This window comes from Pteropus vampyrus, unplaced genomic scaffold (assembly GCF_000151845.1).
Source record: "Pteropus vampyrus isolate Shadow unplaced genomic scaffold, Pvam_2.0 Scaffold11, whole genome shotgun sequence".
In the NCBI taxonomy this organism is placed as follows: Eukaryota; Metazoa; Chordata; class Mammalia; order Chiroptera; family Pteropodidae; genus Pteropus; species Pteropus vampyrus.
Window position 1 is genome coordinate 15,417,134 of NW_011888792.1, and position 14,420 is coordinate 15,431,553.

The 14,420-nt window shown below is 30.6% G+C and overlaps 1 protein-coding gene across 2 annotated transcripts in view; it reads right to left on the reverse strand.

The window, feature by feature from the left end:
• Positions 1-14,420, reverse strand: part of CHD1 (chromodomain helicase DNA binding protein 1) — a 71,423-nt gene that overhangs the window by 34,215 nt on the left and 22,788 nt on the right. For both annotated transcript variants that reach the window (XM_023523550.1, XM_011378445.2), the window contains exons 4-16: positions 13,892-14,020; positions 11,899-11,963; positions 9,762-9,911; positions 9,353-9,624; positions 7,679-7,904; positions 7,213-7,313; positions 6,812-6,990; positions 5,822-5,949; positions 4,882-5,098; positions 4,125-4,214; positions 2,898-3,088; positions 1,998-2,186; positions 308-470 (exon numbers count right to left, since the gene is read on the reverse strand). In XM_023523550.1, the coding sequence (XP_023379318.1) occupies positions 308-470; positions 1,998-2,186; positions 2,898-3,088; positions 4,125-4,214; positions 4,882-5,098; positions 5,822-5,949; positions 6,812-6,990; positions 7,213-7,313; positions 7,679-7,904; positions 9,353-9,624; positions 9,762-9,911; positions 11,899-11,963; positions 13,892-14,020 (2,100 nt within the window). The remainder of the gene's footprint in view (positions 1-307; positions 471-1,997; positions 2,187-2,897; positions 3,089-4,124; positions 4,215-4,881; positions 5,099-5,821; positions 5,950-6,811; positions 6,991-7,212; positions 7,314-7,678; positions 7,905-9,352; positions 9,625-9,761; positions 9,912-11,898; positions 11,964-13,891; positions 14,021-14,420) is intronic.

Consider the following 14,420-nt stretch of genomic DNA (forward strand, 5'->3'; position numbering starts at 1 on the left):
AATTCAGCATAATCACTGTTAGTGAATTGTTTTCACAATTAAGAATACACTAAGAGATTTTTGCTGAATAAACTATGACAGCCCATAATCACATCCATTTTTAAAAAAATGATCAAAATAATCAACTGGATAAATTATAATATCAAAGGCATTTTACAAAGACTACAAAATAATAAACACCATTATTTAGTTATACCATTAACCAAAAAGAACTTCTAATCAAACTATGTCATTATGCCATTTTCAGTTATAACTAAAATAAACATTTCTAGAATTTATCAAAATTATAATATTTTAATATTCTTACTTGTAAGGCCTCCTGTTTATTATAGAATTCATTATTATCCGGTGGTTTAATGAGGTAGCAGTGATTACAACATTTCTTTAGCTCCATCATAATATTCAAAAAGCCTGAGGTACTGCCCTTGGAACCTTTGCTGAGGGCTTTGTAATTCCTAGTTAATATCCATCTGTTTAAAAAATAATAATAATGTTTAACAGAGAACAATTACCAGGATGAATTCTAAAACCATAAAAAGCAATCAAGCACCAAAGCCAAGCTGCACCATTATAAAGTTCACAGCTGGATATATAATGGACAAAATCTTGTTCACAAGACTGATGAACCCTGCTCAAATGACCAAGGAGAACACATAACTTGTTATCTGAACCATTAACTATAGATGGTAGAGACTTAATGTAACATAGTGAGTATAGTGTATTAACTCTTTCCCCCAAAAGTTTACTTTAAAAATGGTGAACTGTATTATCTATCATAATTTTCCTATAAATTTTACTACATTAGGCAGTTAATGCACAGACGTAAAAGAAACCTCATGAGGATACCTGGTTTAGCCACATTGCCTTCTCTAAATCAGCGTTCCTCAACCTTTTTGGCACCAGGGACTGGTGCTCCTATGAGAATCTAAAGCCTGATGATCTGAGGTGGAGCTGAGGCGATGATGCTAGCGCTGGGGAGCGGCTGCAAATATACAGGAAGCTTCGCTTGCTCGCTGCCGCTTACCTTCTGCTATGTGGCCCGGTTCCTAACAGGCCACAGACCAGTACAAGTCTATGGCCCAGGGGTTGGGAACCCCTGCTCTAAATTACAATTACACTAACTGCAAGCTTTAGAAAAATTATAGGTGGTTATTTTATTACTCCAAACTATACGTAACATTTTCTCTCACTATGACCTACTTTTCTACCTATCACCTTTTATTTTCTTCCTTTTTACAAGGTTAGTCTTCAAAGGGACTTGAAATAGTATTATCTCTGACATGCCTTAAATGATAGGGGGAAGAGGGAATGACTACAGATAAAATAGGATAGACTGTTAGTTAAAAATAACTAAGCTGAGCAATAGGAGTTTATTAACTTCTTTTTATATACATTTGAAATTTTCCATAACAAAAACTTAAAATTTATGCGATATTTTTAAAAGTATGGTACTTACAGATTTTACCATAAAATGTTTCTGAGAATTCAAATGCATGTAGAAATGCATTTTATGCAATTATATGTTTAAACAGATACTAGGAAAGGTTTTTTTTTTTTTGACTCACTGAAGTGTTACTATATAGACATGACATGCTAATTTATATAAAATAATTAAAATTAATATCAAAAAGGCCTAAAAATTTTTTTAAAGTTTTTTCCTGGCCTCTACCTCTGTCAATTACATAATTGTCATAATTACATAATATCTTCGCATCATGGAAAGCTGAACACTTAAAAATAAACCCTCTATAAGGTAATGGTATATAGAGAAAATAAATGATGTGTTTAGAAGGTGAATTAGTTTTGTATAACCCCTGGTTTGGACATGCCATTAAATCTCTTTGCCCCAAAAGGCCATGGAATAAACCTATTCTAAAATTCAAGAGCTGTTACTGCTCTAAGATCCTATTTGGGGGAGGGAGATACCTCAATGAGACAAGTACAGGGAGGTTATTTAGAATTAAATGTTCTGAACTTGTGCTCAGTTTAAAACTCACTTGTAATATTGTTTCTGTAAAGCACTCATTTCCATTCTTAAAATCTGCTCAACCTTGGCAGGAAGAGATTTTTCCACATCTTTCTTAACTCTTCGTAACAGAAACGGTTCAAGCTCCTTGTGGAGGCTTGCATAACCATATTCTCTGCCTTTGCCGTGTTCTTCTTCAAAATCTTCCCAGGAAGAAAACCTTACAAATTTAAGAAAATGGAAGAATCACTAAAAAAGTTCAAAATGCACATGCAATTTTTCAGGGTAGTCATGTAAACAAAGTATAGATTCTTAGGAAAAAATTGGATAAAATTAAGTCACTTTTAATAACTAACCTTTCCAAGAAGACCATTATATACTTATATAAAGATTAAATATATAAAGTTGTTTTACAAAAATTATGATTATCCTTGAGTTGAATAAAAATAAAATATTCTCAAGTATGGGAGTAATTATCACTAAAATGTTTCCCAAAGAATATAATCTTAAAGTTCTGAAACTATTGAAAGAGAATACGTATGTGGCCTTGAACAAGTTATGTAATCTTATCAGGTCTAGCTTTCCTCATTTAAAAAACGAGATTAACAGTACCTTGTCATTGTTACTGCTGTTAAATACTAAAAATGATGCTGTTTTCAGTTTTTTAAGCAAGGTTTATTTTGAACATGGGCAAAATCAACTGTTTTAATTTATTATATATGGGCTCGACCTATTTACAAAATAAAAAAATTAAAACAGTACTGCAAATATAAATATTCCATCACACTTCCTTTTTTTCCCTTACTAATAATCTATGGTCCAATGTTTTATGGCAAGAAAACTTCTTACTGACCTTATTATATACACTAATTGTTTTCCTCCTAAACTTGTCATACAAAACATTAAAACTGTATATCCCGTATTATCTTACTTTTCTGGCATAATAAAATGAAGCAAAGACCAGAGCTCTTTGAGGGAATTTTGTAGAGGAGTTCCAGTGATAAGGAGACGGTGATTGGACTTAAAGTCTATTAAAGTTTTATATAGAAGAGAGTCATCATTCTTTAATCGATGTGCTTCATCTACACCTATAAATGCCCAATTAAGACCTCCAAGGAATGCCTTAAAAAGAACAGAACACAGTTAATATTTAGAGAGAAAAACTGAACTCAAATTTAGTTTTTTCATTTGACCTAAATTCAAATTATTAGAATGAGGCAAATTAAAATTAAAAACAAACTTCTGTCTAATTTTCAAATAAAAATTACATTATTTCAAGACTTAGTGGAATACTCAAATCAAGTAATTCAACATGTAAAATAAAGTTCCTTCCATGACTAATTTAGCAATTAGAAAACAGGGCATAATACCAAGTGAAAGTTTTTACTAGCTTATATAGTGGAAATAAAGGAAGAAAAACAATAGTATTATTTAAAAATTTTACAAAATGTTTGGCCTAAGTCTAGTATAAGCCTCTATTAATGTCACTTTGGTTCCAAGAAACATGATATAAATTTAGAACAATGTCCTACTCCAAGTTTAGGTATAATTCATTGATGATTTCTATGAACTATAGATTTCTAATACATAAATATGGGACTCTGACTTAAAACAGAGACAAGCCTGATTCTGCCACTTAATGGTTATATGAACTCAGGCAAGTTCTTTAACCTGAGACTTAAATTTTTTCCAGTAGAGATAGCAATATCTTGCAAAGTAGATGGGAACTAACTTGAGATATTAACTTTAAAGAATTAAATAAGACAACATCTGTAACACATTTAGCAGTGCTTCACCCAGTAGTAGTTTAATACTGTTAGCTATCTATCTTCCCCCTTTTATAAATCAACAGATGCTACGTCTAACTAGTTTCATGTTAAGTCAGAAGTTGGCAAACTTTTATGTAAAGAGCCAGACAATAAATATTTTAGGCTTTGTAGACAAATGTATGGTGGTCTCTCGCATATTCTTTGATTTGTTTTTACAACCTTTTAAAAACTGTAAATATCATTCTTAGTTCAATGGTAATTAAAAATAAGCCAGATTTGACTTACAAGCTGTAGTTTGCTGACCCATAATTTAACTTATCTTCTCATCCCACCTACACTTTTGTAAAGGAAAAACTGGTATCAATCAGAAAAATATAAGTAAAACATACCTTATCCTTCAATAAAATTTCATAAGTTGTTAACAGTATATTAAATTTTAACCGTTTGGTCTGGGGATGCATCCATTCATGAGTTCTTATCTATCAAGAAATTTTAAAGATAATTTTAAGATACAGATTAAGAAAAGTATACTTTTACTTGAATATCTAAAATTAAATCCATTCATAACACACAAAACTTATGTTTATGTAATAAGTGTAAGTTATTCTTTATATAGTCCAGCAAGCTAAATTGACCATATCGTAAGATATAAATACCACATATCAAAATCTCCTATAAAAAGTAAAGCAGACATGTTTTTAATACTATACACTTTTCAATGAAAGACATTAACAAAACACTAGTGATTAACTCATTTAATAACATTTATGGATAAAATGATATCTGAGGTTTGCTTCATAATAATTGGGAGGAAGGGACCATATAGAGGTACAGATGAAACAAAACTGACAATGAGTTCAAATTGTAAAGATGGAGATAGGCACACAAGGAGATCTATTATACTCTTCTGTCTGATTTTGTGTATATTTGAAACTTTCCATAAGAAAATATATATACATACATACATATATATATATATATGTAACACTAAACCAAAAATTATTTAGTACAGACAATTAAAAATGTATCGTGCACTTACTTTGTGGCAAGTTCTATGCTACAAACTAAGACTATAAAGACAAATAAAATCCTTGTCCTCAAAGACAAGTAAGCCCAGATTTCTAAATTTGTGAAGAAACAACTTACCATGTTTCTGCTGTTAATGTCACCTAAATAAACCACAGCATTCATTTGAGAAGCCCATGTCTGAATTTCCCTTTGCCAGGAAGTAAGAGTAGAGAGTGGTACTACTAATAGAAAAGGTCCATATAATTGATGTTCATGAAACAAATAGTTCAGAAATGAGATCGTCTGTATTGTTTTTCCAAGGCCCATTTCATCAGCAAGTATACAACTATTTCCTCTAAAAAATTAAAAACAAAAATCATGTATGGAATAAAGATTCAAATTTACAAAGAAAACTTTTTACATAGTCTATGTACAAGTTTTTACAGTTAAATAAAATCAATCTGATAGCTATTAATATACAATATACCACTTTTATTTGCTATAAATAATAAGTGTAAAGGCCTTTGTAATAGTGTAAGAAAAGTGGAGTTTACCATTTTAGACCAGAAGAAGCTTAAAGATTGACAGTATTATCTTTAATCAATTATGTAGCCAATTCATCTATAAGTAGTAGAGTCCAGATATATTAAGTAAAAAGTAAGCAGGAAGAACATATAGCAGAAAAAACTATAGCTATAATAAAGTTAAAAAATAAATTGCACCCTAAGGTCATCTTATATTGCCAATAATGGATCAAGGGACGTAGAAAGAAGGAAAAACATGGAGGGCTAAATGGGTATTAGAAATAATACAGGACTAGTATGTGATAGGAATGTATTTATATTCTGATTTTAAGTTCAATAATAACTTTAAGTGCTGAGACAATCAGATTAAACTCACAATTCCACTGGATTTTCTTAGTATGTAATAAATATTATTTATATACAAGGAAATTCAAAGACTTACATATAAATACAAAAGGGTCTTATCCTTTATGTTGATAAAAATCTTTTCCAAATCCTGTATTTGTAAAATTCTTAGCCTCTCAAATTAAACAGATGACTTAAAATATACTTACTTGCACCAAGAGTGAGCAAGCCAATTTAAACCATTCAGTTGATAATCTCTTAATTCTAAACCCTCATGTCCTCCAATATAGGATGGCTGCTTCTTTAGGGCTACAAATCTTGGCCTTTGTTTTAATACCTTCGATAGAAATAAATGTTAACATGAAAAATTATTAAATGCAAGAAATTACATTAAAAGATGAAAATCTCGGCCTTTACCATAAATTTTGAAATTTCATCTCAAATCAAGCTCAGAAATTCTATGACTCAAAATATATCTGAAGATTCAAAGACTATTTTCTATTACAAGAATGTACAGTGAAATATTTTGCCCTCTTTTTTTAATAAAAAAAATTAAAGAGATAAGTTAAGTTCCTGCTGAAATATTTGGGTCTCATGTATTCCACAAGCAGCAGCTATGTTAAATTCATTCATTTTAACCAGTGCTCCACCCTGACCTAGAAATAAAACATAAAACTGGCTTTAACTTCTCATTTCATTTCTGATTTCTACATTACCATTATGAGCTTAGTTTGATCTTGCAATAAGAAAACCAATTCCAGTGGCATTTATACCCTAAAAATTATTAATAATAAGTTAAAGTACAAAGATATATCAAGCAAGATAGTCCTGGATACTTTCTTATGGGTACCTCCCTATTTTCCTCTCTTGCCTTCAAAGAAAATAGTTGCTACCTTTTAAATCAATAACATATATCAAGTTTCCAAGGAATTTTCCCTATTTGGTATCCCTAACTTATTCACCACAACACCACCCATTCAGTATATCTTTCTGACATGGTTTTGCTCACCAAGGCTATAAGTACCACATCTAAGATCACATAGTAATTACAGGAACATCATTTCCTGTTAAGACCTACCAACCGAGCAGTTCTCTTCCTTAGCCTATCTGAAATCAGGATCTAACTTTCTATCTGGGCTTGTAATATTTATGATGCATAAATACATTTTCAATAATTAAAAATGTCAAATACTACTCACTTTGCAATCTTTAAAAGGAGTGGTTTTTGATTGATTCCTGCTAAAATACTCATCTATACATGCTTGAAACTTTTTGGAAATGAGAGCACCATCCTCCCAGCTGCACTCTGAGTATGGAAGGCCCTGCCATTTGCAATAATAATCAGGATAACCAGCTGCTGACTTTTGATTGGAATGAGCTGTGAGAAAAATCAGATATTTTGTTATTTTTTTTACACTGAATCTTATCTAAGGAATAATAAGTAGTAAAAATAACACAAGTAAAAATTAGTCATCTGATTTACAATACTCTATTACAGTAAGAGCAAGCTACTGTATTTGATGTGTTAAATTTAAGATTTTTTTCAGATCCTTTCAAGCATGAAAAGATAAAAGTTTAATTAGAATCATTTCTTACTAACCAATTATTCGCTCCACTATTTGATACTGTTTATGTAGATCATCTGTAAGTTCTTGCTGGCAATTATAATATTCCACATCTTCTGGAGAAGCATTTTTCAACCTGAAAGATTATTAAATCCAGGAATAGACTTCAGAATCTTCCCTAAATAACCCATTCCCCCAAACACTATCAGCAGCCAAAAATCTCCCATTTTGCCACTTATCATGTGAGCCAGTTTAAATAAAGAAATTGAAAAAGAAATAAAGCATCATTAATTTTTAACTTTAAAAATTAATAATATATGAGACACATTCTATGTGACTGTTATCAAGGAGAGATTTAGGTATGGCTATTCTGAAGAGCTTTTACCTTGAGATAAAATACAAATAAGGATATAAATAGTTATTTTAAGTTTGATTCCTACAAGGTATTCCTTAACAATGAAAAAGCTTTGATCTATAAAAAAATAAGTATAAAACATTTACCATCTTTTTGTTTCCTGATCTTTCTTCTTATAATTATCCAATTTTTTCATTCCTCTAACGTTCTGCTGCTTAAGGGTTTCTTCTGTCTCCCAAGTATTGTGAATATGGGACCATCCTTTCCATTTAATTAAATACTGGATTTCTCCTGGTTCCTTGTTTTTTTCAAATCCTGCATTTGGGTCACCATCTGCTTCAACTGCATAGATGGTTGTAGTAGCACCAGTAGCTGAAAAAGAAAGCACAATACATTCTCTGTAATTTCTGTTATAGAATTACTTCCTTTCAACTCAAAAATTCAAGAACATGAACAGAAAAATATATGCTCCCTTAAATAAGGAAAGTGTCAGGGCTCAAGAATTTATGTGAAGCTATATTACACATTCAGAATTTTAGAACAGAAAGATTTAATATCATTTAATCCCTTCAGTTTTAAAATTAGAAAAAACAGGGTCAACACAGTGGCATACCTAAGAGCATACAGCAATTTACAATAATTGATAATTGGGAGACTGATAATTAGAAACTAAAATAATTTAAAATTATGTAAAAAAATTAAAATTTTCTGATAAAATATAAAAATAGCCAAATAAACTGAAAAATGCATGAAATCACTATGTCAAAGGGACATCTAGATTCCCATGTTCACTGCAACATTATTTACAATAGCCGACACATGGAAACAACCAAGTGTTCACCAACATATAAATGAATAAAGAAGTTGTGGTGTGTGTGCGTATATATACATATACATATACACACATGCATATATACACACACACATATATACACAACGGAATATTATTCAGCTATAAAAGAGAAGGAAATCCTACTATTTGTGACAACATGGATGGCCTTTGATGGCTTTGTGCTAAATGAAATAGGTAAGATGGAGAAAGACAAATACTGTATAACCTCATATAAGAAATCTTTAAAAAACTCACAGAAAAAGGGATTAGATTTATAGTTACCAGAGGTGGAAGGAATATGATTAAAGCTATCAAAAGGTTCAAAATTCCAATTATAAGAGAAATAAGTACTGGGGATGTGATGTACAACATGGCTACAGTTAACATTGCTGTATGGTATATTTGAAAAATTACCAAGACAGTAGATTCTAAAAGTTCTCAACACAAGAGATAAATTCCTTTTTCTAAAACTGTATCTATATGAGATGAATGTTGCCTAAACTTACTGTGGTAATTATTTCACAATACATGTGAGTCATTATGTTGTCCCCACTTCAAATGTATACAAAGCTGTATTGTCAATTATATCTCAAAACAGAAAGGGAGAAAAACGCACTGCAAGGTAACTAAAAATAACCTATATATTTGAGATAAAATTTTAAAATATTTTTAAAAACCAAACCATTTGTGAAATTCAAAGAACCCAAATAACTACTATATAAGAATAGCATCAGAAAAACTGAAAATACACAGGCTAAAAATTTTCTAATTACATGCAATATATGAAATGAGGTCAGATGGGTATTTTCTGGAAAAAAAAAATACTCAAGATAAGCAAAGTATATTTTACAGTAAATAAGTAAAACAGAAGAAAATCTAATCTACCCTCTTGGCTTTCAATATTCAAACATCTTTAAGAAGTACTTTATTCATTCTACTAGTATTATTATTGAAACCACCAATGAATTGAAAAAAAAAAAAAAAATACCTCCTTTTCTCCCAATCCGACAATCCATAAATCGTTCTATAGTTTCAAATTCTTCTTCCTCAGGTTGAGGAACATCCTCTCCACAGACTTCAAGTAGGTCATCAGAATCTGTTTTCATTTCTTCGTCTTCCTTATAGCTAACATTGACAGTTGCCTGGCGACGAGAACTTCTTTTATCATTATCATAATCTTCTTCATCATCCTCTTCCTCAGATGAATCAATCTGTCTCTTTTTTTGTCCAAGAATCTTCTTCCCATTTTTTGACTTAGACCTAGGGAAGACCAGGGGGAGAGGTGTTTTATAGAAACAGTGGCATAAGACCAGATTTGAGAAATTATATGCAAAAAGAATGAATAGCTTCTATTGCCAACAATTTTCCTCATCAAACTGAGAACATACTATACTTACCTATTTTGAGGTTTTCTGCTTTTAACTTTGTTTTTTGGTTCATAATCAGACTCTGTTTCATCACAACTGCTTTTATCTCTTTCTTCTTCAGATTCTGAATCTGAACCAGACTGAGATGGAGTTCCCGACCCAGACATTTGCCAATCTTCACTGTATATAAAATACATAAAGTATGTTTATTTCTACTTACATCATATAGCAATTTTTGTCTGATAAAACACAAAAATAACCAAATAAACTAAATTACATTATAGTTTATATTAAAAATATTGTTGCTTTCACTCATACTAAAAATATTTAAATGTCTGTAGAAAAAGAGAAATGCTGGAAGATATTTTTCCTAGATTTCTCCCACAACTCCAGAGTTTTGTTAATTATTTAGTTTATACCTCAATGAATGGCAAAAAAGCAAAAGTTATTTTGATTATCACTATAGATGAAAACATAGTATATTAATTTAAAGAGTCATAGGGTTTAATTTTGAAAATCTTGTATAATTATACTTGACCTCTCAAAAAAAAAAAGATTCAAATACCTTTTCTTTTAATTTTTGGAGATCGTGATTTAAAAAATTATTCCCTTCAAACTGATTATTTAAAAATAGCACATGTTCATTAAGAAACTTAAAATACAGTACAGAAAAATGTTTTTAAAAAAATCAGTCCATCTTAATATTCAATGACTATCTTTATTACCATTTTTAGTCTATTCAGTCTAATTCCAATCAACGTGTACAGAAAAAATACTGAATGCACATGTTAATATTGTGCTATAATATAAACTTCAAGTGAAAAATACACATTGTCTTTACATAGGCACTATTATCCTGTTCACAGCTACCGCTTCTACACCATTGCTCTCTACCTCTTACATCGATGACTATGTTAACAGTTACATAAGCAAGTACATATGATAAAATCTGGTTTATGATAAAAACAGAGAAACAAATCTTTTTTAGTATCTTGAGATCTTTTCAGAGTTTACTCATCAGAAGTAGCAATAGGCAGGACACATAAAAAGGTCTCCATTTTATATTTTTAATAATATAAATTATAATGATTTTTAGATCCAAGCAAGTCTGTCCATCATCCGAAATTACTCGTTTTTAAAAATATTCTTTGTTTGTACTCATGCTGAGTTTAGAAATTACTAACTTGGAGGAAGAGTTAAATAGCTGATGAGACATAGTATTTGAAAATGTACTTAGTAAACAAGAAGACTCATCTGAGGAAATTAGCCAGACTGTAGCACAGCAATAAAGAAACAAAAAACATGATACAGTAAGATTCACGGAGGATATGATGGATGATACAACAGATAAATACAACATACATGATCCAAGACAGATACAATATAAATGTTACCAAATGTACAGAGAGAAAATGTCCAGAGATACAAATGAATTTTCAGAAACCAGTAAAAGATATGAGTCTTCACATTAAAGATGCATTAAATTAAGATTACATAAAGTGAAATATATAAACAACAAATTCAAAGCTAGACACACTAAAGTGAAAGAGACAAATATCAAAGACAATCGAAATATAAGAGATAATAAAACTAAACAATGATTTTGATAAATGAGAGAAAAAAACTCAAACCATCTAAGTATCTGAATTGAGAACCTTTTACTCAAAGTACTCTTAAAACTTTTACTCAAAGTACTCTTAAAACTTTCTAGGTCAAGAGCTTTAGGAAATTATACAGAGTTCCTAAATGAGTTCTACAAAGGAAGTAAATTTCTTTGCAGATGAATAGTAAGGATAACTATTAACTGGATATATATTAACTGAATCGCCCCAAATCCATCATCACCTGGTCCCTTACACTCCTATATAAGTTCCCAAAGTTTAGATTTCCTGACATGAATAAGCAGATCTTTAAAGTTTTAAAAATATATAGGAGAGATGTAGCAGTGACATATTATAGGAGATAAATGAGTGGCACAAAAACTTCAAGTCAACATAGAAATATAAATGTTAAGAATTAATGGTTTAAATTAACCTAATAAAATGCCATGAACCAAGAATTTACAAAAGTCCACTTATGGCAACAATTTCTCATAAAGAATGAAATACAAAATCATTAGAATTTTCCTGATATGAAAGTAAATTATCAGTTGAATAAAGTGACATACTCTTTATGCTTTTTCCTTTTGGCCTCACTCGATGAGTCATCAGAATCTTCACTGCTAGAGGAATCCTGTAGAAAAAATAATAATAAAATTAATATTATTAATGATTACAATTTAACCACGACATCAAATTTCTGTTGCCATACTCACGTTCACTTTGCTAATAACAGTAACTGTAAAAACTTTTTTCTCCCATGTTTTTTGTTATAATTATACCATCAGCACACAAAGTTATTAATATCGCTTTTATTGGAAATTTATAACACAGCCAGTGAAATTAGGTAAATATTACAATGTCGGCATTTTGTTTAAAACTTTAAAGTCATACAAGAACTTCTCATAAGATAGTCAGCTGATTTCTCAACAGAAACTTTGCAGTCCAGAAAAGATTGGCATGAACTATTCAAAGTGATAAAAAGAAAGGCCCTACAACCAAGTTTACTCTACCCAGCAAAGCTATCATTTTGAATTGAAGGACAGATAAAGAGCTTCCCAGACAAGAAAAAGCTAAAAGAGTTCATCACCACCAAACCATTATTACAAGAAAAGTTAAAGGAACTTCTTTAAGAAGGGAAAAAAAGGTAAAAAATATAATAAAATGCCAATAACTATATACCTATCAACAGTTACTTTAAATGCAAATGAGGTAAATGCTCCCATCAAAAGCTGAATGGAGAAGAAAACAAGACTCACACAAAATGCTGCCTACAAAAGAACTGAACTTGAGATTGGAAGACACACACAGACAGAAAGTAAGGAGATGAAAAAGATATATCATGCAAATGGAAATGAAATACCTTGCAAATAAAAAAAAGCAGGAGTAGCAATACTTATATAAAGTCTATAAAGTTATAGACTTTAAAACAAAGACTATAACAAGAGACAAAGAAGAACATTTCACAAATAGCCAAAATATGGAAGCAACCTAAAAGTCCATCTATAGACAACTGGATAAAGAAGATGTGGGTACATATGTACAATGAAATACTGCTCAGCCATAAAAAAGAATGAAGTTTTACCATTTGCAACAACATGGATGGAACTATGCTAAGTGAAAAAAGTCAGACAGAAAAAGACAAGTACCAAATGATTTCTTTCACTTATATGTGAAATCTAAAAAACAAACGAACAATCAAAACAGAAACAAACTCACAGATATAGAGAACATTTTGATGGTTTTCGGATTGGGGCGGGGGGAGCTGAGTAAAAAAGATGAAAGGATTAAGAAGTACAGATTAGCAGTTACAAAATAGTCACAGGGATGTAAAGCATTGGGAATATAGGCAATTATAACTATGTATGATGCCAAGTGGGTACTAGATTTATCCAGATCATCACCTCATAAGTTACGTCAACATCTAATTGCTATGGTGTACACCTGAAACTAATAAAATATTGAATGTCAACTGCAATTTTAAAAAAATGTCAATCATCTCTGGAGATCATTATTGTTGCCTAGTATGGCCTTGAAAAGAAACCCTAATTATTGGTACATCGAATTTTAATGTTTTTCTTTCCTACTGGATATGTTTTAATATAGTTCTTCAATGTTTTTGTGCAAACACATGTGTATATGTACTCATACACACACAGCAACTACACTGTTTACAGCTGTAGCCTATTCTTTTAAAAGTACGTTGAGAATTCTGTTAACCTGTACAAATATGACTTAAATACAATATTTCTTCATATATGTGTGCATACATGTGTTTGTCTATGTCTATTTTCCTAGTATTCACATCTAGTTTACTTCTAGTTTTGCTCTGATGAGCCAATGCACACAAATTTCTACCTCCTGTTTTGGATCAATCTCTAAAAGTGGAATTACTGGTTAAAGTATGTCTATACTTCAAGACTCTTGATAAATATATTTAAATATCATTATTTCCTATTTTTTAAAAATGTAACGCTTCTAATTAATTTCATAAGTACCCACCTACTTTAATGATTGAGCATGTCTACTTTTAAAATAATAGTGTTCATAATGAAAACTCACCTCTTCTGATCCACTATTAGATGAAGCTTGATGTTGTTGTTGCTGCTGCTGCTGCTGCTGCTGCTGCTGCTGCTTCTTGAGCATTGCAGATCTCTGAACAGCCAGAATACTAGGGCTAGATTTCCAAAACTATAATAGAAATATGAACCAGTGAAGGATAAAGTTTTGAAAAAGCTGAAAAGAGGTTAATTTATTGAAAAGCAGTGCCTCCAAATAATAAATTAACACTATCTTCTTTACATTATATGCAATACAACATTAATGCAATATAATTAATATAAAATGTTGAGCTTTAGTTGCATATAAAAAATTTGTGAGCTTCGTAGATAATATTAATCAACATGCCCTTTGGTGTTACAAATATTATTTTCAAAAACAAAGTGATAATATGAGACACCAGTTTTACTCAAAGTGTGGCTACCTATTTTTTTTTAATTGGTGTGAGATGAAGATGAAGAGCTTGAGTCAGAATGTAAATTAACCATGTCACTAAGCACAATTTTAGTTCTGCTGACTTTCATTTTTTATT